The 26,853-nt window shown below is 33.7% G+C and overlaps 4 protein-coding genes across 5 annotated transcripts; 2 read left to right on the top strand and 2 right to left on the bottom strand.

Annotated features, from left to right (window-relative positions):
- Nucleotides 1–3,935: 3,935 nt before the first annotated feature.
- On the top strand, nucleotides 3,936–9,820 carry LOC144574175 (TCP-1/cpn60 chaperonin family protein). Its single transcript, XM_078324058.1, has 12 exons — nucleotides 3,936–4,084; nucleotides 4,174–4,230; nucleotides 4,944–5,009; nucleotides 5,116–5,227; nucleotides 5,524–5,652; nucleotides 5,806–5,877; nucleotides 6,371–6,486; nucleotides 6,977–7,053; nucleotides 7,410–7,637; nucleotides 8,015–8,272; nucleotides 8,736–9,051; nucleotides 9,427–9,820. Exons 1-12 carry the CDS (start codon nucleotides 4,079–4,081, stop codon nucleotides 9,571–9,573), a joined length of 1,584 nt encoding a protein of 527 aa, XP_078180184.1. The 5' UTR covers nucleotides 3,936–4,078; the 3' UTR covers nucleotides 9,574–9,820.
- Nucleotides 9,821–10,405: 585 nt separating this feature from the next.
- PPD1 (Photosystem II reaction center PsbP family protein) lies at nucleotides 10,406–12,684 on the bottom strand. Of its 2 annotated transcripts, none has more exons than XM_078324056.1 (3): nucleotides 12,446–12,684; nucleotides 11,504–11,915; nucleotides 10,406–10,840 (listed from the first exon to the last, which is right to left on the bottom strand). In XM_078324056.1, exons 1-3 carry the CDS (start codon nucleotides 12,574–12,576, stop codon nucleotides 10,619–10,621), a joined length of 765 nt encoding a protein of 254 aa, XP_078180182.1. In that variant the 5' UTR covers nucleotides 12,577–12,684; the 3' UTR covers nucleotides 10,406–10,618. The 2 variants fall into 2 exon arrangements, with proteins under 2 accessions (XP_078180182.1, XP_078180183.1); XM_078324057.1 differs by having other exon boundaries at nucleotides 11,504–11,922; nucleotides 12,446–12,669.
- A 5,238-nt stretch (nucleotides 12,685–17,922) lies between these two features.
- Nucleotides 17,923–19,401, top strand: LOC144574303 (non-specific lipid transfer protein GPI-anchored 19-like). Its single transcript, XM_078324241.1, has 3 exons — nucleotides 17,923–18,339; nucleotides 18,613–18,707; nucleotides 19,200–19,401. The coding sequence occupies exons 1-2, from the start codon at nucleotides 18,027–18,029 to the stop codon at nucleotides 18,705–18,707; spliced, it is 408 nt and encodes a 135-aa protein (XP_078180367.1). The 5' UTR covers nucleotides 17,923–18,026; the 3' UTR covers nucleotides 19,200–19,401.
- A 295-nt stretch (nucleotides 19,402–19,696) lies between these two features.
- LOC144574302 (nuclease) lies at nucleotides 19,697–23,621 on the bottom strand. Its single transcript, XM_078324240.1, has 3 exons — nucleotides 23,371–23,621; nucleotides 22,276–22,529; nucleotides 19,697–20,740 (listed from the first exon to the last, which is right to left on the bottom strand). Exons 1-3 carry the CDS (start codon nucleotides 23,531–23,533, stop codon nucleotides 19,964–19,966), a joined length of 1,194 nt encoding a protein of 397 aa, XP_078180366.1. The 5' UTR covers nucleotides 23,534–23,621; the 3' UTR covers nucleotides 19,697–19,963.
- Nucleotides 23,622–26,853: the final 3,232 nt, after the last annotated feature.

The raw sequence follows: 26,853 nt of genomic DNA, 5'->3' as shown, positions 1-26,853 counted from the left end.
AGGTTAGAAGTTCTTGCCTTTACTAAAAATTTAAGATTTGATGGATATATGTAATTCGATTACCCAATAAGAATCTGCATGAATGGATCCGTGAGGGTATGTTTGAATGGAAGCTAAAATAGTTAGAATAGCAAAATTTGATATTAGTAGATGAAACGAGAAAAAAAAATATAGTGATTTTCATATTAGTGTGAAAATGATACTATTCGGATTAGTAAAAATGTTGTTTGAATTGTACATTTGAAATAATGAATAGTTATAGTTGAGAAAGAATAGTGTTAACGAAATTGCTAATTAGGAGTAAAGATCTAAAAGTGGAGGTCTCAAACGAATTGCCATGATGTGGAGATGATAGAAGTGGTGTCAACTTTGTCATTTCGAGACTATTGGTGGGAATCCGAGAAAAAATATTTTTCTCTCTTCAAATTTTCAAATAGTAGTTATTTCAATGTTTACAAGAAATCGAGAATAATAGTTATTCTGACTATTATGAATAACAAAAATACTGTGTGAATGTATATTATTTGATTGAATAACTTCTATTCTCGAATAACCTTTATTCTTAATACATCCAAACATACTCTAAATAAATCTAAAAGAATGTATCCAGTCAACTATGGATCATCATATGGATCTGAGAATACTCACCTTTTTTTTGTTTTGAAAAAAGTGAATTACCACCTACTTCATTAGAAATATATAGGTCCTTACATCAAAATATTCATAATTCAGCATCAAAACTAATCACATAAGAGAAAATAAGAAGCATAACATAATAGGCATAGGCATAACTAGTACAACAAATGCCAAAAACTAGAGCAGAGAAGAGGAACTAGTAGTTGCAGACTCAGAAGTAGAAGAGAGCTGTACCAAAACACCTTGGTTGCCAATAGATTGAAAGGCAGCATCAATGTCATCCATTTCAGCTTGGATCCTAAGGTATTCAGAAAGATCAGACCCTTCTAAAACACGATCAGGATCTGTGTTTTCTGAATTCAACGGGCTGTTCTGGGTACTTGAATCCGAGCTAATTATCATGATACCTGCCTGGTTCAAGAATGAGACATCCATAGGTAAAATTAAAGTTAATTTAAAAAAAATATCATCTAATTTAACTTTACACCAAAATGAAGTTAAGACAATAATTTGAAGGCCTAATGAAGAGCTAGATGGAACTACTGTATGTTGGAAGCAAACTTTATTTCTTGCTAACCAAATTACCTGAATAGTTGTTGCCCTAATCATTTCAATGAGAAATTTATCTTTCAAGGGAATACATGCATCTAATTGCCATAAATCAGAAACTGAAATACAATTAAAGACAAAAGAATTATGTGATGCAATCCATGTCCAAAGAGAAGTAGCTATAGGACAAGTTACAAAAAGGTGATCATTAATTTGAAAAACACAACAAAAAAGACAAGAAATGTTACCCTGCCAATCTTTATTAAGCAAATTTTCTTTGGTTAAAATTTTATCTTGTATAACCAACCATATAAACACCTTAATTTTGAGAGAGATTGAAATTTCAAAGTGTATCATAAGTTTTATTAGGAATACCCTTATTTACTATCGACAAATATAAAAAGTGGATTGTATATTTTCCACAAAATCTCGAGGAGGGTTCAAATGCCTCCATATTTTTGTGTCTCCATCATGCCTCCATCTCTCTCCATTATTTTCAAAGTTCAAACAGTCGATCCGAACCGCTCAACCTAACCTCCATACTAAAATATGTTTGGAGACCAAATTTTATATTTTTAAGAATTTTTTTACTATTTTTTTAGATAGGTACAAAATCAGTAAATCTGAACCATCTAAAAACAGTATTTTTGTACCTATCTAAAAAAATTCCTAAAAATATAAAATTTGGTCTCCAAACATATTTTAGTATGGAGGTTAGGTTGAGCGGTTCGGATCGACTGTTTGAACTTTGAAAATAATAGAGAGAGATGGAGGCACAAAAACATGGAGGCATTTGAACCCTCCTCTATAGAGAATACTCACCTTAATGGATTCATATTTGTATCTTGCACGGTTCGAATTTGAAATATATGAATAACTTGTTAAGCAATGTTATTCTAATATTCTAAATATGATATGACTTGATTCAGTGTATAATTGCATATGTACGAAGAAAATAAATCATAATTAGTTTTATTAAATTTATTTGATATTCTATATATGAGATGGGCTATGGTGAGTTGCGAAGTAAAACGACTATTTTACTTCACGCTTATATTTTGCGATTTGAAAATTCAAACGACTGATTCGAACCGCTCAACATGATCTCCATATTGAAATGTGTTTGGAGACCAAATTTTACATTTTTTGAATTTTTTTTACTATTTATTAAGCAATTTCGAAAATCACTGATCCGATGGTCCATAAATTTTTATTGTTTTTTACTGTTTACAGCAAAACAGCAGTTTTCAAAATTACTTAATAAATAATAAAAAAATTCAAAAAAATGTAAAATTTGGTCTCCAAGCATATTTCAATATGCAGATCACATCTAACGGTTCGGATCGGTCGTTTGAACTTTCAAAATAAAAATACGGCGTGAAGTAGAAACGCGTTTTACTTCGCAACTCACTGTAGCTCATCTCTTCTATATATTTATAATATAAAATAATTAGATTCACTCGTGTTATGCACATATTTTGTTATTTTAGATACTTCAACTAAAATATCTAATATGATCCGAATTTGATAAAAAAAAAATCCGCTCTGATTAGGGCTGCAAACGAATCGAATCGAACTTACTCTAATTTAAGTTTGGTTTTAATTAATTTCGAACTAAGTTTGGTTTGAATTAATTTTGAATCGAATTTTTTACGAACTCAATTTCAAATCTCTTACAAACTTTTTTATGACAAGGAAGAGTGATCGTAGTTACCGAAAGCGAGAGGTGAAAATCGTCTAGGGTTTTAGAACTGAGAGCGAGAGTTATGACTTACGAGTTACGACTTATGGCTGGGCATCTTTATGTTTTAACTTTTAAGTCATCAGCGTAAATCAACGGTTCATGTTACTTTGAATTTCAAACTAGAATAGTTCGCGAACCTATTTCTAACGAACCAGGTTCAGTTTGAATTAATTTCGAACTATTTCGAATCTAATTTTTTACGAACTTTTTCGAATCAAATCACGAACTATGAATTTTTTGTGCAGCCCTAGCTGTGATAATTGATATAATCACATTTGAATCCTTAAATTCTTAATAAATATGCATTTGAATTATATTAGAATCATAGTTATTAACGATCCTAATTTATTATATTGTCTGGGCCAATTAATTTGAATGATCTAATCGTAACCCTAGATATAAAAAGGATGCAGTCGTAGTCAAAAGCCTGGATCCGATAGGGCTGCTCGGCAACAAAGAATTAAGCCTCCTCAAGACTTAATCCGCTTCCTTTAGCTTCCTTAGCTGCTTAATTATACCGAACACCAGTTTCTTAGAGCGGATTAAAAACACATTCTTTAGCTTTCTTTTGCTCGGATCTTAATCCTCTGTCTGGACTTTAAGGTATCTATATCCCTTCCTTTAGATTCCTCAGTTTTTATTCACAAATTAAGATAACCGAACATCAGTTCCTTAGCACTCCTTAAGCTCTTAATTATTTATTGTCAAACGACCCCGATGAGATATTTAGGGGCCTGAGAGATTTAGCAATTTAGGTCAAATAGTAATGACTAATATTTCGGATCAACTTTTGGGTTTGGGTCCAGTCCACTCCGCTATCATTGCAACCCGATCCGAATCAGAACAAAGGTAACAGAATATCTGAGTTATATCCGGACTGTTCGTCAGGATTCAGGCCAATCCTGCCCGCGGTGGAATGCACGGATTTTATTCAATATTCGTGCGGATGCTGATCGGACGGTCGATATATAACAAGAAATATTCTGTTACCTTAGATGATATGAAATTACAGAGAGAACTCTAGGGTTTAAGTTACGTCTCGTTAACTTGTACCCTCGTTCGTTCGTTGTTCTACTTCTCCTTTTTATCGCTCAAACCCTCGAATCCGCCTCCAGCGATTCTTATTTCCTCTCTTCAAACGATCTAAAAATGGCGGTATGCTCGAGTGCTTTAACATACTTTGAGCTTCACTTTTACGCAAATCAAATGTACTTTCTGATAAACTCGGGGCGATCCATTTGTAGGTTGAAAGGCTGCTTAAAGATGATGCCACTGAAGAGAAAGGAGAGCGCGCAAGGATGGTACCGTTATTTTATTTTACTTTTATGAGCATTTTTATCTGGTTTTTCTTTTCTTTTTTCATTATTGTCAGTGGGAGCTAAATGTAGTGATAAATTCAACTTGATTGAGTATAAACTGTCTAATCTTGTTTATTATCTAGTGAAAATCCACATCTTAGTATTATTTGATTTTTGTTCTTTTCATTTGGCTGTTTCTCTATATAAGATCTAAGATCTAAATGAAAAAAAATGATATCTTAGTTTAACTTTGAAATACTAAGAATTTGTGAAGACATTATTGTCCTTATCCTTGACTAGTTTAAAAAAAACAGCAATTAAATTTAATTTTGCCCCCGTCAAAACCTGAATTTTCGTTTGTAGGTCCTAAAAACTGAATTATGCAATGTTGTGAACGCAATAAAATCCTCTATACCCCTGCAGATCTCATCCACCTTATTTTCCTCCGTGGATGAGATTTCTGGAAAATGAATTGTTTGAGGATTTTTTACAAGGCAATTCTGAGGGAGGGGTGGTGTTGATATTTCTCGTGATCTTTTGGGCTGTTTCATACTTCCTATTTGCAGGGATATGTAGTTCTTTTGGGGTTTTGTATGGGAAGATGTCAATGTCAAATGTAACCTACATGCATTGTGAACATGATCCCATGTCTTCTAGAAAAGAAGAATTGTATTGTAAAACATGCATAATTTACATGTACTTTTTGTTGTTTTCAGTCATCTTTTATTGGTGCTATGGCAATCGCCGACCTTGTCAAGACCACCTTAGGTCCAAAAGGCATGGTATGAGTTCTTTTTCCTTGAAAGTTGTTTTTAATTGCTTGTGTACTGTATTGATGTTTTGCAGTAAATTCCTTATGCGGCTTATGTGATTGAATATTTTTTTTAGGATAAAATATTGCAATCGACTGGCAGAGGGCGTAATATTACAGTCACCAATGATGGTGCCACAATCTTGAAGTCTCTTCATATTGATAACCCTGCTGCCAAAGTGCTTGTCGGTATCCTTTTGAGTATTAAGAGGGTTACAGTAGAGTGCACTCTGAGTCTCTGATCCAACTTGTTTTTACCCTTTACTTGTACAAACAAACTTTAGTTTGCCTGTACTATTGACTGTTATGGATTTTATTTCTAGGTTTAGACTTTATATCTGCATTGGCATGTGCTGATTGGATTTGCTTCATAAAAGCTTCCCACACAGGCTTTTGTAGAATTGAGATAACCATTAATTTTTACAAGTGTTAACATTGATCTGAGATAATGGAAGGTGTTAGAATCCTTAATTTAAAGCGAACAGATATATCAAAAGTGCAAGATGATGAGGTGGGTGATGGGACCACTTCAGTTGTTGTCTTGGCTGGCGAGCTCCTCAGAGAGGCCGAAAAATTGGTTAACATGAAGATCCATCCTATGACTATTATTGCTGGTCAGTCTCTATTTACTATTTCTTGTTGCCAGAGTCTCTTTATAAGTGTCACAGGATCTTGCATTGTTACGGAATGTAAAGATTGTTCCATTGCACAGGCTTATCCTTATGACTGATTTGTTAAAGTAGATAAACATACTATTTAATAAACAGGATATAGGATGGCCGCTGAGTGTGCCCGCAATGCTCTGTTGCAGAAGGCCATGGATAATAAGCAAGATTCAGGTATCAGTTATTTTAAATTGTGTCTATGTCTAATAATTTTGTGCTCTCTATTATGCTTTAATCCAAAAATTTAGTTTTATTGGAATTGCAATCACGAATTGCCAACCTGCTACATACTATTTAATACATGTTATGTTGGGTCTGGCCTTCTATGTAGAGATGCAGGTTCAATTCCCATAAGGGGCGCTTTAAAAGAATTGGAACCCTGGGTTTATGAGAGCCCTCGTTGAGAAAAAAAAATGTTGTGGCTACTGGCTAGTATATGCTGATGTTGTTTGTAAGCGGTACCAATACATCTTCAAGGCGTTCCCATTGTATGAAACTATTTGTGTGCATCAATTGAGCTAGACAATGAACCATCATGTTCCTGCTGGTTTATTCTGATAGCATTACCGAACAATTAGCCTTCATGTGAATGAAGGTTGCTCTAGTTGTACTTTTTATTTCTTATTTTCAAATAAATGACAATTAATCTCATTCATTACCAATGCAGAGAAGTTTAGATTGGATTTGATGAACATCGCAATGACTACTCTCAGTTCCAAAATTCTTTCTCAAGACAAAGAGTACTTTGCTACACTTGCTGTTGATGCTGTTATGAGGCTTAAGGTACCCATTGCACTTAATTCTGTAGTTCTCACCTTTTAAAAAATATAGTATCAGAAATAACACATTTGAGAATGCTCATGTGACATATTTGACCCTGACAAGCAATGAAGCTTTACAATTCACAAAATGCTCATGGATAGGTAAACCCAAAAATTGATTCTTATTTTGCGGTTTACTTGTTCCAACATGTTGATATTTTTTACATTTTTAAGCCTGGTCACTTGTGTTTTTGATGTGTAATTCTTCAATATGATTTAGCAACCTAGTGTTAGTTGCATGTCATAAAATTTTTTTGTTAACTTATGACTCAAGCAGAAAAACATGAGCTACAAATTCAATGAAAGACTACTTGTGAACAACAGGCTAATAATTTTGAGCGGTACCACACAAATGTGTTCACTTCATTTATGCATCATTTGATCCTTTTGAGTACAATTTTGTTCATTTCATGGATTCATCTTTTGGTTTATTGTTGTCTTATTTCTGACAGGGTAGAAATAATTTGGAGGCTATCCAAATTCTAAAGAAACCAGGCGGTTCTCTTAGGGATTCATTTTTGGATGAAGGGTAGGTTCATTGTATTTGAAGAACTTGTGTGCTTCATGCTTTTCATGCTCAGATATGATTTTTCATGAGTATTAGTGCTTACCTTATGTGACCCGGTTCTCTTGGCGGCCTTTCCATACCCTAAATCTTTACTGAAGCAATAATCTAGAACATCAACATGCCAAATGTGTGACATTAATTTCTCATCCAAATGGAATAGTTAAGGACTTTAGGAATTATCAAGAATAATTGTAAAGATGGGCCATGAAAGTGCTTACAATATATCACTCTTCTTTTGACATTTGAGTAAATACTTTTGCATGCAAGCAGAAATCTAATAGGAGTGTTGTTTGAACCAACTCTTTTTTTGTTATAAGGTTTATTTTGGACAAGAAGATAGGCATTGGCCAGCCAAAAAGAATTGAAAATGCAAAGATACTGGTGGCAAATACAGCAATGGACACAGATAAGGTGAAGATATATGGGGCCCGTGTGCGTGTTGATTCTATGGCCAAGGTTGCTGAGATTGAGGTGGCTGAGAAACAAAAGATGAGGGAGAAGGTCCAGAAGATTATTGCCCATGGCATAAACTGCTTTATCAACAGGTAATTATGTCATATACAATTTCTCAATGGAACTCTATTGTTGCTATAACAAACAGTTAATGGTGTTGTTACCATCACATAAGATAATTGTTTTTACTGGTTATGGATTTTTCAACAAAAGTTTCTCAAGCCTGAATTAGAGCTTTCTTGGTTCGGCATACTGCTTTCGCTCCCAGTTGCATTTGGTTTTCCAGTAATTATTGTTTTATTTAAAACTTTCAGTTTTTAATGCAGTGCTAAGTGTTACGTTGTTGTGAATAAAGTATTTTTGTCTCAAACTTTTGATGTCAAAATGAACTTAAAAAGTATTCTTATTGTGTAATTTACCAATTGTATCAAAATTAGACTGATTATCAAGATTCTGATGTTATGTGCAGACAGTTGATTTACAACTTTCCCGAGGAGCTGTTTGCAGATGCGGGTATACTAGCAATAGAGCATGCTGATTTTGAGGGAATAGAGAGGCTTGCGCTGGTTACAGGTGGTGAGATAGCATCTACATTTGATAATCCAGAATCTGTTAAGCTGGGGAGTTGCAAGCTGATTGAGGAGATCATGATTGGTGAAGATAGGCTCATCAAGTTCTCTGGTGTTGAGATGGGCCAAGCGTGTACCATTGTTCTAAGAGGCTCAAGGTGCGTCTACCAAACACTTTAGCTTGTACCATTGTACCCAGCCTGAAATATTAATAGCCAACCTTCTTAGACCATTTCTTAATAAGATACCCAATGCACCCCCCAACCAACCAACCACCCCCCCCCCTCCCCAACACATGCCCAAAAAAAATTTCATCCCTGTACTGTTTATTCCATTTTAATCAAGAAGAGAGATGGTTCATTTGGATTAGGTTTACTATATGAAAGAGTAGGATCTCGTCACCTCTGCCTGCTATCCTTTGGCTTGAGAACAATTCTTATACAGCCATTTTCTAAAAATACCAGGATAAGGGGATGGTTGGCAGTTGCCATGTCTGTACGAGCATATACAAGTATCTTTAATTATTTAGGAGTTTTAGAATGAATGCTTTTTTTATGCATTATCCAAATAACGATCCATTTGTTAACAATTTATCCTCCCTCTGGTATCTACTAATTGCAGTGCACATGTGCTGGATGAAGCAGAGAGATCACTCCATGATGCACTTTGCGTGCTAACGCAGACAGTGGAGGACAGCAGGGTGTTGCTTGGTGGTGGATGGCCGGAGATGGTCATGGGCAAGGAGGTTGATACGCTTGCTAGAAAGACCCCTGGGAAGAGGTCCCACGCAATTGATGCCTTTTCACGTGCCCTTCAGGCCATCCCCACTATCATTGCTGACAATGCTGGCCTTGACAGCGCAGAGCTAGTCTCCCAGCTCAGAGCTGAGCATCACAAGGAGAGTTCAAATGCTGGCATCGATGTCATAACTGGAGGAGTAAGTTTTATTTATTTTAATTTTTGGGTAGTAGCCTGCTGGCCTGCTTCCGATTTAGTCAGATCTATTAGGTTGGCCTTTATTTGGTACCTTAAAAATTTGTCAAAGGTAAAATACCCAAAGGTCCATTTAGCAAATAAACGTGGTGAACATGTAATTATTGGAGATCATTTCCTAATGGAATATGCTGACCACAGGCACTACCCTGTCTGATATTTTTCTATAAAGCAGGAAAATTTGAGAAACAAAAGCATGCTTCGTAGAAAAAGCTTTAGATAAGCAGAATATGACCATAATTTATAAAAAAAAAAGGATCATATGGTACTTTTCAGTCTTTACTGTAAAAAGCTTAAATATTTCTGTTGGAATTATTAGGTGGGTGACATGCAGAAGCTAGGAATATCAGAGTCCTTCAAGGTGAAACAAGCCGTGCTCTTGTCAGCCACTGAGGCGGCTGAGATGATACTGCGTGTTGATGATATCATAACTTGCGCCCCACGCAAGAGAGAGGATAGGATGTAGAATTTTACTCTTGCACCCACCGGTGCACTTGGCTTTTGTTTATTGTTACCATTTCGTTTAACCATCTGTCTTATGTTTTTTTTTGTTTGTTCTTGAATTGACAATGTGAGATTTTGTAGGACGTTTATTACAGGTTGCAAGAGCTTTATTTGTAATGGTTGCTGATTACGATATTGCTGTTATTCTTATTTGTGTTGGCAATGAAACTGTGCTTACAGCAGGAATTATATAGCTATTTTTGGCTTTTGGATGCTCTTATGGCCATTTTAGTTCTCTTCTGATTGAAATTTTTATTTGACTTTTATAGAATTAGTAATTAGATTGATGCCGTTATGCATGTCGAGAATTCTTTGCTTGCCTTGCTAGAGTTATAGCGTTACAGATTAAACTGGTCTCCGTGCTTATTTGTTGGCTTTATCTGTCTTTTTTTTTTTTTTTTTTTTGAAAAATAATTATCTTATAGCGGTGCTAGCAAATAGAACTATGAAAAACACGTATTCTATGGCAGAGATTGAAGTGCTCAAGAGAATGGAGCCATGTTCAAATGGCTTGAGATGAATTGGCATTATCTAAATATCACAGGGAAAGTTAGATTGAAAATTTGAGGATTTTAAAGAAAGCGATGTTCAAATGGTTCTGTTCTGCAAATTAGATTGAATGTTTGAGCCTTTCAAAGCTAGTATTCTTACTAGTCCTTTTTTGATAAATTTACAAAGGAGTTTGCTTACTGTATCCTTATAGGACAAGCACACAAGCAAAGTTCTTTACCCATACTCATCTTACTGTTCGACTTGGATATTAACCAGCCTACAAGCTGCAATGAGAAGGAGTTCAGGACCCATCATATTGGGTAACAAAAATTTCTAATTCCGGCAAAAAAATGAAAAAGAAAGAATACGGTTATAGTTACACCAAACCATCAAATAAAATAAAACAAGGTAGTGCCCTCTCATACAGCTCCAACATTAAACTTACAGAAAAAATAGCTAGCGATAAGGAAATCAAATGCACAATATAAAACAATAAGAATTGCAGAAATATATTCCTAATCTTTTGTCTCGAAAACTCGGAAGGAATTCATAATTTCCCGCAGGTCATTTTCCTCCATCGTGAAGACCTTTTCTGGTGTTTGTAACCTTAGTTCATACAACCGCTTGTTTTCCACACCAAGAACAGAAAGGTAGCGCCTGTCCCATTCAAGCTTTTGTACCCGATCTTCTGGCATCACTGCCAGCTCATTATTGCTTGCATATGATTTTATGTTTACCTGAAAAACAGGTTGTTATTTCCAAAATCGGCAAATTTAAATATGCACAGAAACACCAATTTATGTTGGGTGACCTGCTTCAGATGCTTTTGCAGACCATGTCACCGAATCATAAACACATAGTGATCAAGAATCTGGACTTGATTGCAGAGATATTTTGTATTTTTTTTTGCTTGTTTCTATATATATATATATTTTATCACGTTGAGATTTAGTTGAACTTTATAATTAGATAGAAAATTTGAAGAGTCTCGAAATAATAAAACAGACAGCATCTCCGTTTAACAACCCCTAATTTAATGAAAAATTGTATTAGAAATCCTTACTAGTACCTGAATCTATCATATTATCATCCTTCAACTATAATGTGATAAAATTACAGGGGAAAAAAATAATGCCGATAGGCTTCACTACAGATAAAAAAAAAGTGAGATTGGTTCAAATATGTGATGAAGTGATAACAATAACCCTTGAATCCAGTTGCATTTTCATGACTTTATTTTAAAGCACTAGTTTATTGTAAAATCAACACACAGACCTTAAATTTAACAAAGTACGAGAACTATAAAAAGGATAGAGCTAATTATGTAAATTCATGATATGGGCCAATTTCTTTTAACATTGTCTAAAAATTAAATTGACCAAGATTGCAAAATTTCTCACCTCCACTTCATAATACATCCTCCCATCATCAGCAACCCTTTGTGAAGCCGTTAACACATTTGACTCACGCTTGACACCAAGTCGAGTTGACATGAACTCAGTCAGGTATTGCCGCAACACTCTTTCAGCTGCATCCTGAGGCGATCCCAAATCCTCCACACTTTTGTACTTTGATGAAGAGGGAGATGAGATTTCAACCGATATATTCTCATCCAGCACTTGTGGGTCCCGGAAGAAGACATCGGCCCCAGCCCCACGCACCTGGATCCAGCTTCTTGGGTACAAAAAGGTGTACCCATCAAAGTTGTCAATGTGCTCTTTGAAATTTGAGGAAGGAGAGGCTGTGGCAGGTTGAAGTGGAACCAGGGGTGAGAGTGTAAGGGTCGAAAGCATGGTTGATACGAATCTCCTCCTGACAACTGGAAAGGTTTTAGTCCATTCATATTAGGAAAAGTGATTAAAAAAACAAAGAATCATTTTTTTATAGCTTTTTGCAAAATATACCGATAATTCTTTTGCAATCACTCAACATTAAATGAGGGTCAGGAATTATATAATAAACTAACTACCCCACAATTTTCAGGAATAAACAATAGATGTTTATACTTTATACAATATCTCTTTCTCGTCGCTGGTGGTCTAAATGTTTTGGGGAATTATTTGTAAATATCTAAGAGAATATCGGCAATTAGAAGAATAGTTTGCAGTTGCAATGGGTTAAAAGTACTATGAGATATGTCGAAAACACAAAGTAAGTCGAACTTAACCTTATCACCTGGTAATTCGATCAATTTTCCAACAAGCAGAACTAGCTCAATTTCAGAGGGATATTTTATATAAATCTTCTCAAGGGAGCATCTCGGGTAGTGAATTAACGTACTCAGCATTATCCAAACAGAGAAAGAAGGAGAGAGGAAGAGGAGAGAGAGAGAGGCAATGCACCTTGACTCATTATGACCGGCAGCTGCACGTGTAGAGACATGCCTCCAGGGAATGGCGCACGCGGGAGCGGGGAGAAGGAATCCGGCGGCGGACGCTGTCGTGAGACCAGCGCCGACACCGGCGGTGGTCATGATAGTGTGTTTGGCTTCTCCAGTTCCCAGCGACAGAGCGAGCGAGCGAGAGCGAGAGCGAGAGAGAGAGGATAGGCTTCTGGGAATTGCAAAGAAGACGTTTGATTAGAGGTCCAAAGCCCAGACGCCGAAGCTCATACATCAATCAATAATCCCATCCTCAACAATTTGGATGGAAGCTGAGGTGTCCTCTAAGCGGCCGTTCGATTAACGGATTGAGTATTTGATTGACGGGTTAACAACTATCAAGTTAGTTAATCGAACGTAACCCGTTAATCGGACGGTTTGGCGTCCCTGAGACAAGTTTTGATTCTTTTCAACTGGGTTTAGACTTCAGAATGTCAAAACCGCTAGATTAAGATTGGAAGTTACAGATTGCGCCTAATTAATAGCAGTCCTTGTGTCTGAAATCTAAACAATCGGAAAACCAGCAATTATTCGGACTAGTGTTTCGTCTTTTTTTTCCTATAAAAGAATAAATGGGCTCAGTACCTCAGTTGTAAATTATTTAGGCCCACTTTCTTTAACCAGGTTTTTTATATCTTAATGTCATTAAATACCACATGATTCGAATGGCACGATTATGATGATGAATTTTGTTTCTCCACGGAAATATGTAGGAAGTGAGGCTATGTTACTATGCATGTGCATAGATTGGTGTGTTCTATGAATCAATATTTTTGTTATTAAATTTCCAGATTGGTTTGTTCTATGAATCAATGTTTTTGTTATTAAATTTTAAATATTCGATTTAAACTACTTAATATGATTTTTATATGAAAATGTACTTTCAAACTAAATTTTACATACTTTTAAAATTTGTTCAGTATATTTTTAGATAGAAAAATACTACTTTTGAATGATCTAGAATTTTTAGATTAATTAATTTTTTACCTTTCTGAAAAATAGTAAATTAAAAAAAAAATCATATACAGACATTTTTTAAATTCAATGTCAGAGGTTGACAGAATATATAAATACATTTTCATATAGATCCCATTAAACAATTTTGATCAATGTTTGCATTATAAAAATAAAAATATTACTCTATAACGCGAACTAATATGCGCTCTGAATGATACCGTAGGCGTAGCCTCACTCAATATGTTTGTTCAATTTAGGCGAGAGACATTTGGAAATAAGAATTATATATAAGAAAAAAGATCCCACCTGATTCAAACAATTCCAAAAAATTGACCGTAAATTCAAAATAATAAATCTTAAGAAACGTAAATTTAAGCTGCCATTAACAAACTAATATTTGAAGCTGACGTACTGATAGTGGAAAATATTGCAAACATAATGGAGAATGCTTAAACATAAAATAAAAATAAAAATATATTGATAAAATAGTAAATGATATTTGTTAGGGCTAATCAATCAAAAGAGGACTCACTCAACCCTTAAGGAATTTGCTCACCCAACAGGGATCCAATGGGGACTCGCTCACCCAAAGAAGACCCGAAGGGGACTCACTCACCCTAAACTTAGCATCACACTAAGACAAAAACAAAATGACTCCATCTAATCTCATCTCCTCTAACCTATGAGCTTATTTATAATAAAAGGAAAATAAAAATGAGTTGTTACAAAATCTTGCAATTTATTTTTAAAGCAGCATAATTTTTTTCTTTAATGAGCCATGATATTATGCTTTTAATGAGTCGTTAATTGGCAACACTAAATTTCCTTTTATTTCTCTCATTAATTGGCTGCATCACGTACTACGAAAGATTTTGCAAATTTGGAATCGTCATGATTAAATTCCACGCGTTCTCTCCTTTTTTTATGTTTTTTTGACCAAAAATGATGATCAAGCCAAATTCTCATTGCATATTGCATCACCTTAAAATATTTTTTTGAAAAAAGTAGTGGAATTAAGCCACTCAACACCTTTTATCTCAATCTTTGTAACAAATATATGATACCTCTTATATGGGATCACGAACCTATAACCTCTCATATTTAGACGACTTAAGAGACATTTGTTTTTACCACTAGATTAAAGACTAATTCTTACATCATCTTCTTAGAAACTTGAAAGAAATAATTTTGCAAAAGTAGGCATGAGAAATAAAATTAGAGTAGGATGCAGTATGGAATCAGAAAATTGAGAGTGGAAAACTAAATAAAGTAATAAACAAATATCTTATAATTTTATTTTATGAAGGGGTTAACAATATTAATTATTTGTAAAAATAGAAGTTCTTAAAAAATAAAAATGATAAAATTCAGTTTATATAGGACGTTTAACACCTCTTTCCCTATGCTTCCTTCCACCTGGTAGGATGCATAAAAGCCCCAAAATCAATTTGGAGTACCATATTATTTATCAAAACTTTTGAAAGGTAAAAGAAATGCAACTCTCGCAACATCATTTTTTCTTTAAACGCTTATAGACAAAACGAAAGCACTCGTTTTCAAAAGCTTGTACCCTAGAAATCACACTAACCATTGAAAATCGATAACTTTTGTACTAGAAATTTCAAACTATGTTTGACAAGTAAAGACCATTAATCAACCACTCCCACCAGTAGATAAAACAAAGGTGCATCCTTTGATGGAGAATTAGCAAATTGCTTCAAGAGATAAACATTAGCAAGTTACATCATCACTTTCGTGCGATTGCTAAGCAAAATACTTTACTCCATCGCTCTGTACCTCCTCCATTTGGTGCATCTCTAGTCTCTACTTGCTCAATTGGAAAAGTTACACCCAATCTAGAACCATGCATGAGTTATCAGCTTTCATATACTGCTGACAAACTAAAGGTACTAATAATATCAATATTGACAATAGTAATAATATATTAGTTATTGTTGGAAATATTAAATAAATAGAGTTTGAATAACTTTTAGAGAAATTTTAATCTCCCCATAACAACAAGTGATTCAAACCTAAATTTGTGTTCTCGGAAAGGTACTGATTTTTACAAATCCACAATGAGCTTTATGAGCTTATGAATTGCACACAACTAGCAAATTTGTAGAATGTAATATCATAGTACACATACTCGAGAACACGTGTTTAGTCTAGTGAAAAAAGACACATAGTTTCATGTAGGAGATCGTGAATTTGAAATCCACAATTGAAGAAATCTTGTATTAATACACAATGGTTTGAAATGTGTCATGTGACTTGACCTCCAACTCATATTTAAAAAAAAAAAATAGTACGCATACTCTTTTGCAGATAAAAGAGGAAGTTTCAACTTACAAGATTTTTAATTTAAACACGCATTGAAGGGGTAGGGGTGTAAACGGAGCAGATTTAGAGCGGATAATGCTGATACCAAATACGTATCCGTCTTTCAATGAGTGGATACGAATACGGATATGAATAGTAAACGGATGTTAAAATTTAAAACCAAATCCGCCTTAAACGGATACAAATACAGAGCAGATAATCTACGGATACGAAACAAATTATTATTAGATAATTAAGTTATATGAATAATCAACTCAAATAATCCACCTATATAATATACTACAAGTATTATAATCAAACAATAATTTTTTAGTAATGCAAGCGGATAAGGATCGGATTCGGATCCCAAGCGGATACGGATATGTTTATCTGAATTCGAATCCCAAGCGGATACGGATCGGATTCAGAGGGGATATTTCGTATCCCTTTACACCCCTATGAAGAGGAATTTTTTTGATAAACCATAATTAAGAAAATCATTTTTACCAATCCAGCATGATTGCTTTTTTTTTTTTTCAAAAACCAGAAGGACCGGAGGAGCCCTCCGGTCTCAGTTTTTTCCTTTCCTCAAGACCGGAGGAGCCATCCGGTCTCAATATATTTTTTCTTTTTTACTTTTTCCACTTTTTCCCGTGCGGCGATCTGTGTAGCATCTCTATTTTTTATGTATATATAATATATGTATATGTGTATGTGTATGTGTATGTGTATGTGTATGTGTATGTGTATGTGTATGTGTATGTGTATGTGTATGTGTATGTGTATATATATGTATATATAATATAATATAATATATGTAGGCTGTGGCTAATTTTCTGCCGGCAGCATTTCTGCCGGCGGTGCTACCGCCATTTTTTATTTTTGTGATGTCCAAACAACAAATCCAAACCGTTAGATGTTTAATCTATATTATAATCTACTTGGAGACCAAATTTTACATTTTTTGGAATTTTTTTACTATTGATTAAGCTGGTTTGAAAACCGTTGATTTCAATGCTGCAGAAATTTATTGAAATCAGCGGTTTTCAAACCAGCTTAATAAATAGTAAAAAAATTCCAAAAAATATAAAATTTGGTCTCCAAGTAGATTATAATATAGATTAAACATCTAACGGTTTGAATTTGTTGTTTGGACATCACAAAAATAAAAAATGGCGGCAGCACCTCCGGCTAAAATGCTATCGGCAGCAAATTAGCCGGACCCAATATATGTATATAAGTATATAAGTATATATGTATATATGTATATATAATATATGTGTGTGTATATCAAAATCGCTATATCCAGACTGTTGAATTTTGTACTCATCTTAAAAAATAGTAAAAAAAATTTCAAAAAATATAAAATTTTATCTACATGCATATTTTAGCATAAATATTATGTTGAACAGTTCGGATCGACAATTTGAACTTTGAAAGCGAAGATATAAAATATGAGGTACGAAAAAGATGAGGCATTAAAACCCTACTCATTATACATATATTATACATACACATATACATATATTATATATACATAAAATAAGAGATGCTACACAGATAGCCGCACAGAAAAAAAGTGAAAAAAGTAAAAAAAAAAAAAAAATTGGGACCGGAGCCTTGGTCCGGTCTTGAAAATTTTTTGTTGGGATATATGCAGTGGGATCTTCTGTGGCTTTCTGTGGCTTCCGTTAAATTTTGAAATAAAAATAGGGAGACCGGAGGGCTCCTCCGGTCCTTCTGGTTTTTGAAAAAAAAAAGCAATCATGCTGGATTAGTAAAAATAATTTTCTTAATTATGGTTTATCAAAAAAATTCTATGAAGAGGGCAACAATTCTTTCTCACAAATAATATTTCAAGACGGATGTGAGTTGAGATGGGACTCGCTTAAGCTAAAACGCACGCTTTCAAAAATGTTTCTTTTTTGAAAAGATTGATGGGTTATCTTCAATAATCTCTAACATTGTTACTCAACTAACAATTGCATGTGTTTGTTTGTCGATGGAACCTAGTTATTAAGTCTCACCAATGCAACCTGTAAAAAAGCAAAAGCAAATTGTTTTTACAACATAAACCGGTATGGGAATTTCATATTCAGCAAAATTTGCTGTATCAAATTTCAAAATGAATAAACCCTGATATGAGAGTGACAATAACTTATATTTCACGCTCCATGCCTCTATAAATCCAATTAATCTCCTCACTTGTCACCAACAAAACCACAAATTAACATCTACCCAAAACTTCCTTTTATATTTCAACAATGGCCTCACTGTTATTGCTTATCACTTCCCTATGTGCCGCCGCATCAACCAACCTACTTGACTGTGACGACACACTAGCCGGCCTTGCATCATGTCTTGACTACGTCACTGACGCATCTGACTACCCAACTGAGGAGTGCTGTGAGCAGTTTGCCGGCATATGTCAGGCAGAGAACCCATGCTGCTGTGCATTTATTAATGGTTCATCAAACGATTTTCTTGGAGAACCTATAGACCCTGAAAGAGCCGAGAACCTCCCTTATGCATGCGATGGTGATTATGTTCCCGGTGCCTCACATGCTCGATCGACATGTAAGTGTGATTATGAAAGATTCTGAATTTCAGGCTTTTAATCGTTTTCCATTGACTAATTTAAAGATTTTAATGAAGTTGGTTTTGAGCCTTAGTTGCCAGGCAACTAAAGCAACCTTTTGAACTCCCAAGGAACAAAACCACACCTAAAAATGAAAAAGAAAAATACATGAGATCATATTTGTTGGTAAATGGATAAAATATGACTGATCACAAACAAACGCTTTGAAAAAAATTATTCTAATTCTTTTCTTTAATGCTCATTTTATATAGCTAAAGGAACAACAGTAGCTAACACAAAGGCGATCAATGGAACTGCTTGGAAAAGGACACAGGAGGCAAAACTAGCAAAATCACCAACTCCTTAGGTATTAAACAAATGTTGTTCATGTTTGATTAAGGAATAGGCAAAACAGCAACCGGAATAAACATTCAAGATCCAAATATATTGCCAACTTATTTTTGGTATGTTCAAGAAACAAACTACAGCAATCATACTCACAAGAGTAAAAAAGGTTGTTTTTCTTAATTATGAACAGTGTTCTGAAAATAAAACAAGATTTCATAATTCCTAGTGTATTAGCAATGGGTGACTCATACCAATTTCCTAGTGTACTGTCGCAATTCGCATATTGAAAGAAGAATTTTTGTAATGCACCAAGTACAAATTAAGTTTTGCAGGTATAGCTTTTCCTTTTGTTTCTTGTTTTGGTGTCTTTAGACGATGTTAAAGTATAGCCTAAATCAGTCTGAAATTGTGAGGTGATAAATGATTCCCATTACTAACATGAACCTTTTTTTCTTTAATATAAGTAGAGTTCATCACTCCCTTAACCAATAATAACTTTCATCTCACACAGGTAAGAGATGGCAGGTCGTATAGTACAGCAGGTCAAACACGATCATCTCCACTAATCTACTGGAGCCTGAAATTATTATTTTGTAATTGCCACAATACATTTGTATAATTTTATTCGGATATTTTGCATTGAATATTTGTATGGATATTAATGTTTTGTATGACATCTGCTCTCTAGTTATGATAAAAATTTCTTTGTAAGATGAGTGCTGGTTAACATAGTAATCTACTTAAGTGTGAGTATAGACTTTTGAGTGAGGCTACAGTACTATGCATAGCACCCACCATTCCGTACTATGGCTCCATATATCTATTTTCAAAGTCTAAACAGTCAATCGCTCACCATAATCTCCATATGAAAATGTACTTAAAAGTCAAATTTTACATTTTCAGAATTTTATTTTTATTTTTTAAATAGGTAGAAAATCACTTGATCTAAAGATTATGGGCCATTCAAAAGTAGTGATTTTCTATCAATCTAAAAAATAGTAAAAAAATTCTAAAAAAATGTAAATTTTAGTCGCCAAATACATTTTCATAGGGAGACCATAATGAGCGGTTTTGGTTGACCGTTTGGAACTAAAAATAGAGACATGGAGCATGGTACGGACCAATCGGCGCTATGCATAGTACCATAGCCTCACTCTAGACTTATTATTTTGTTTTTTGTTTTTTTAATCTCAGAAATAAACTGTAGGCCTATGGATTTGAATTTTGTTTCTTAAAAAAATTATGATATCATTTTGCTTCACCTCAGACAAATGATTAACAATTAAGATGTCTTGTTAGTATTTCCCTCATCTCTTGGCCACGTGGGTCCACCTGCTGACAACTCTGCTCCTTGTAACCAACATCATGATGATCTGGTAGTGCCACATCATCACGCAATTCATCCCCGTTGTCTATAATAATATTATGAAGCAAGCAACAAACAAGCACTATGCTTGGCAACTTATGCTTGTCCGGCCGCCACATCACCTTATGCAAAATCCTCCATGAACCCTTCAATCTCGCAAGTGCTTTAGCTGCAACTAATCTTACAGCAACTACTCTATTGTTAAACTTCTCACATGGACCCGATAGGTTTTTACCTTCAAAAGGAGTCATAAGCCAAGGTAAGAGAGGGAACCCGGTATCTCCAACTATAAACTCCGTTATCTCTTCATTCTCTTTAGACAACTTAATAGGCCCATTTAACCGAGTACCAGCTTCACATAGCTTAAAGAAGCCAGAGCATTTTAAAAGGCGTAGAAAGGTCATACTGCCGGGTAACCCAGTGACAAGGTCAAGAAACCTCATCTGGTGGTCAACTATGCATTGTAAGAACATGCTATAGTTTCTCTCCGAATCGCACCAGTCATCTGATGACTCAATAGCAGGTAGAGTCATGACAATGTGTGTTGCATCAATGGACCCGCAACAGTTGGGCAGGCCAAAAGTGGTTTCAAAGTGAGATTTGATTTCTTCAATCTTAGCAGAGTCGGGCCAGCATAGGTGGTGCCTGGCCCGATCCTCCATTGATTCGATGAACCGCCAGGTCACCTGTGACAAAATGTGTTGAAACATAAATTTCCAGATATGCCAAAATGGAAGAGAGTTACAAACTAAGAGAACTGACACTTTTACCAGAAAATGAAAGAAAAAAGAAAAATTCATTACATTGCATAAAAAAATGAGTGAGGCTATGGTGCTATGCGTAGCACGGATTGGTCCGTACTATGGATCAATATGTCGTTTCAAAATCCAAATAGTTGATTTGAACCGCTCAAACTTATTTTCATATGGAAATGTACTTGTAAATCAAGTTCTATAATTTCTACAATTGTTTTACTATTTTCTTAGATAGGTAGAAAATCACTACCTTTGAATGGTCTAGAATTTTTAGATCAACTGATTTTCTACCTATCTAAAAAAATAGTAAATTTTTTTCCAAAAAATGTAAAGTTTAGTCAGCAAGTACATTTTTCAAATGAAGATCAAGTTGAACGGTTCGGATAGACTATTTGAACTTTGAAAACGAAGATATTGACCCATAGCCTCACTCAAAAACATATATTGTTTTGAAGCAATAATGTGCCTACAAATCACCTCTTTGATAGTGGTCATCATTTTATTGTGTTTGTTGCATAATCTGATCCACCATATGACCATTCTTAGGTTAAAGCCGGTGATTTTTCATTGATTCAGTATTGATATTGGACAACAAATTTTACCATTTGTTTGGTGTTTATTTTAGTTCAGCTCATGGCTGTCGTGTAATAGTCGGTCGAATTGAAAGGAGTTCTATTATGTCGAGTAATATTAAGTTCATTCAAAAGGCAAATTTGCAGTTTACTAAATATCCAGTATACTGAGTTGGGTGCCCCTGTGTGCTTGAGGAATTAAGTTGCAACATGGAACCAGCAGGATTTCATGCAAATTTCGGTGATCCACATCTTATAGACCAGCTACAGATGTTTAAAAGCAGATTCTTTATATATTGAAGATGTGAATACTCTATTTTCTGTACAAGTTAACAAAGAAATCTATTTTGTACAACTTGCTTTAAGAATGTATGGTTGTATGGTGATACCTGAAGAGAGCCTCTGAATCAACAAACTCACCTGATCTTTTATAAAGGGGCAGAGTATGTAGTCAATTTGGGAGTGTGAGCCATCTTGTGCATAAAGATGGCAAATTACTTAAATTAACAATTTTCACACACTTGTAAAATTTGCCCTATTAAGTCAAAATTAAGCTTCATGTTACTGAGTGGCGGGGTGTCTACAAAAATCAAGCTTTTAAAAAACGTCTAGTGGCATTAATGGCGGGGGTGTCTACAAAAATCAAGCTTTTAAAAAACGTCTAATGGCATTAATGGCGGGGTGTCATTTAACAGTCTGACCTGTTTAAATTCCTTTTAATATAAGAGCAATGTGTCTTTAGAGGATTTTAACACTAGGAGGGTCCATAAAATTGTTAAATGGTAATTAACTTGCTTCAGCTAATTACTCCTCAACTCTTATACTGTTTAATTAACCACCCATTGTGCAAGTATATAAATATTTTCCATTTACCAAGAAGTGAGAGACCAGTACCTGAGATACTGTGGATTGGCCGACACCAAAAGCATTCCCTACTGACACCTGGGAGTCCCCTGACGCAAGCCGTCGCATTGCAATGGCCACTTGTTTTTCGACACTTAGGAGACGGCCTTCTATGTTTATTAAACCAGATGGAGGTCTTGAGATGAGATCTTCTCTGACAAGTGAGCAGATGTACTCAAATGTCCCTTTTGAGACCCTGAAGAAATGCCTAAATGCTTCTTCTTCTTCTGATGGAATAGATATCCCTGCACATTGTTTTGGTTTGTTAGAGCATGGGCCCACAAAACATAAGAACTCTTTTTGTGGAATAATACTAAACAAGTGTACCTGCAAATAATCCCAAACACTTCTTGTATTTTCCCTCACTAAGCATTTTTTTAGGATCATTTGCAAATGATAGTATGTGGTCATTAAGTCAAAGATGTTATCTGTCGACTAAATCATCTGCATTCTGAGCTTCTAAATTAAGTTTGAGTCGAGCAAAAAAAAAAAAATGAATTATGTTTGCTTGTTAAAAAAAATTATCTACAGAAGATATTTTATTGTAATCGCAATAACAGTACACCTTTCTTCATTTGGAGTTAATGCACAGCATCATACTAGGTCCTTTGTAAGTGAGACCCAACTATAAGCACTAGGTTTAAGCTACTAAAACTGACCAAGTTGCCCCTAATGCTTTAGGCTAAATTAATAAAGCTTTCACATGATTCATACAAAACTAAAAAGTACTAGGCATAGTATCTGCTAGGCTTCACCTAATTAGATGGAACTAAATTCTGCAATCTGATTTTAAAAAAATAAAATTCTTCAAGGTTGTAGTTGATGAATTTAGGAAAAGAAAACCAGTAAGAACTCTAATATATTTAAGGAGATTATTCTCCTAAATACATATCTGATCCCAACAGGGAATACCATAAATTAAACCAAAGCCAATTGAACTTGATTACTATTAGTTGAAACTAGCAACTAGAAGCCACCACTCTCCCAATGCGCAATACTAGAACACTAACGCACATGACTTCATCAAATTGGAGAAAAACCCACAGCGAAAGAAGAGGAATTTTAGATTTTCAAAAAGAGAAATACCAGAATCGGAGATTTTCTGTTGAAAGGCGTACCACCATTCGGTCTCTAGAGCTCTGTTCTCTACTGGCTCCAAAGGAACTGCGCGCTTGCGACCAAGCTTGTTTCCAGTTCTCTTTGATTTGCGCTTCATTTTCTTCTTCGTTTTCTTCAGAGGAGGCGCCATTTGTAATCCCTCTCCCACCGAGAGAATTTCAGAGAGCTCGGTGAACTACTACTAATGGAGAATCTGAGATTGACGAATGGGGAAATTTTACACGAAGCGCTCCTAAAGTGAGTTTGACGAATGGGGAAATTTCAGAGAGCCCGGCCCACTTGTCTTTGTTATGCGTTTGTTATTTAATTAGTTCTGTTATGAATAAAATATTAACGTGAATGTTCATAACTCTTAACATTCATTCTTCACTATTTTCACTACTCCATGCACTACAATTGAAATTGATGGTCATTACTATTGAAATTTATTTCTCTATTTATTTAGATGATTTTTCATTTACAATTTGTAGCCTATAAATAAAGGTTTTGTAATATTGTATTGTACACACATATGAGAAATGTATGAATAAAGAGATTGTCATCTTTTCATCTTTATTTTGCTTATTCTTCTTTATGCTTGTTCATATTCTACTAGTTGAAGATTCGAGGTAATTTTAATAACTTTTATTTCAATTTCATTTATATAAATAATACTTCCTAGTAATTGCTAAATGAAATAAGTTATCAATTTTTTATATTTATTTTGAGATGTTTAGTATGATTCATAGAATTTTATATGAAGTGCGTTTTTTAATTTAATCTTCCCGAAGAAGATTTAAAAGAAAAATATTCTTGAAGAAGACTTATATGATGTATAAATATTGTATAGTGTTCATATTTTTTTTTTCAATAATTAAATCTTCTTGAAGAGGATTTCAAGAGATATTACGAAAATTCTCAATTTTATAAAATGCACCGAGCAATTGGCCCGAAGCCATTGTAGCCATTTTATCAACTTGAAGAAGATTTCAAAAGATATTAAGAAGATCTTCCTGAAGAAGATATAAAGAAAAATTATATGATGCGCAAATTTATCATAGTGTTTATATTTTTTTTTTCAATAATTTAATCTTCTTGAAGAAGTTAAAAGATATTCTAAGTTGATTTATTATCTCTTTATGGTTGAAGAGATTATAATGAGTTGTTGGACAAAATAATTCAATTTGTTCTGCTTCATTTCTTGAAGTAAATATAGCAATATATAATAATAAATTTGAAAAAAAAAACTTGTGGATGTGGACGTACAAGAATGAGTTTATTATCATGGTGATTATTACAAAAACACATATTTCCACCTGAAGTGGAAAGATAATGAAGAAAATTTAAATAATGTGCAAAAATTAATGTGATGTTTATATTTTTTTTAATAATTTAATCTTCCTGAAGAAGATTTATGTGGCTCACAAAAATTAATATGAGAATATTTCAATATATCTTCTTGAAGAAGATTTCAATAAGATTTATATGATGTGAAATTTTTTGATGTACTCTTCCCGAAGAAGATTCAAGAAATATTTCGAGTTTATACATTATCTTTTACATTATATTATGTTAATGAAATGGCCCAAAGCCATATGAATATAAATTATATTAATGAAATTGGCATGAAGCTATTTCATCAATTTTATCAATTGACCTGAAGTTCAATTATAATAAATTATTGAAGCCACATGTCTTGTTCTGGTTGAACAAAATAATAATTACACATGAAGTGAAAAATAATATGATTGACAAACTATTAGATATGGACGTGATAATGAAGAAAAAACGCATCATTCCACTAGAAGTGGAAAAATAAATGAACAAAAAGAATTACCACTAGAAGTAGAGAAATAATTAGAAAGTGAAGAGAATGACAAATAAGAAAATTCATGCTATTATTAGTCATGTACCTGTCGTACGCCAATGTACATGTAGTACGCCAAAACATTATATTGAACTATTATGGACAAACTCAATTTAGTTAAATGATTTGACATTATTTGAATGATGAAAAAGAGATACATAAAATAGGTGACATTTATCAAAAATTGAGCCCTCACTGTTTGAAAAAAAATATATAGTATATCAAACTTATACAAAATTATTTGAAAAGAGATGATTTACTTTCATAAATCATTTAATTTTCTATTAATACAATGCCCTAAAAGAAACTTGTTTGTTTCTATTAATACAATGCCTTAAAGAAGCTTATCTATTTCATTAGAGGTATTACATTATAAGGTGGAATTTTAATTTTTATCTTTTATGTTGTTACGGAAAATTGTAAGATAAAAAATGAATAGTTGTTCATTCTTTATTTTGAAAAATGAATTAATAATTATTTATTATTTATATTGATTATAGTGCATAAAAAAATGTAAATGTAAGATAAAATTTGCTTATTTATGTTTAATTTTTTTTAAATACTACTTATTTATTCTTTTTATTATTGATTATTGTTGAAATGGTGTTTATTTATTTTTATAAAAAAAAAATTGATTGAAAGCTCCAGAAGAGTTATTTTGTTGTTACATGGAGGAATACAAATTTATATTGATGATGATGTATTATATTCTTGTAAGTCTCAGATAAATTTGTTAAGTTTTAAGAATATGCGCTGAAATGGATATCATATTGAGACAACTAATGAAAAAATATTGAATATATGAAAAACAATGCATATTGAAAATAAATTGCATATGTTTTTCTCTGACTTGTACTATACATATATTAGTGCAATTGAAACACATGTTATTGTAAACCAGAAGTTTACATACAATAATATGTTTATAGTTTGGCATGACCGGTTGGACCATTCCGGATCAATAGTGATGCGAAAAATAATAGATAATTATTATGAACATTCATCAAAGAACTAGAAGATTCTTTAATCTGATGAATTTTTTATGTGTTGGTTTTATTTCTAGAACGTATACAATATGATATTTGTGGAACAATATATCCAACATGTGAACCATTTGAATATTTTATTATTTTAATTGATGCATCAATAAGATGGTCACATGTATGTTTATTATCAAATCACAACCTGGCGTTTGCGAGATTACTTGCTCAATTGATTTGATTAAAGAGCATAATTTTATGATTATCCAATTATGTAAATACATCTAGAAAATGTCGGAATTAATATTGAACATCCTGTAGATGTTCATATATAAAAAGAAGATATGATATTTTACATGCAATAAAACTAATTCGCATCATGCCAACTAACTATTATAAAGCTTCCCCTTATAATTGATTTTTGGTCACATACCTAATATTTCCCATATAAGAATTTTTGAATATGCGATATATGTTCTAATTGCTCCACCACAATGCACTAAAATGTGATATAAAAAAAAGAGTTGGGAATTTATATTGATTTTGAATCTCCATATATAATAGAGTATCTAGAACCATTGATGGGAGATTTATTCATGGCTAATTTTGCCATTTGTGATTTTG

Source organism: Carex rostrata, chromosome 22 (genome assembly GCF_964058835.1).
Source record: "Carex rostrata chromosome 22, lpCarRost1.2, whole genome shotgun sequence".
Taxonomy (NCBI): domain Eukaryota; kingdom Viridiplantae; phylum Streptophyta; class Magnoliopsida; order Poales; family Cyperaceae; genus Carex; species Carex rostrata.
This window is presented reverse-complemented; position numbering and strand designations above follow the sequence as displayed.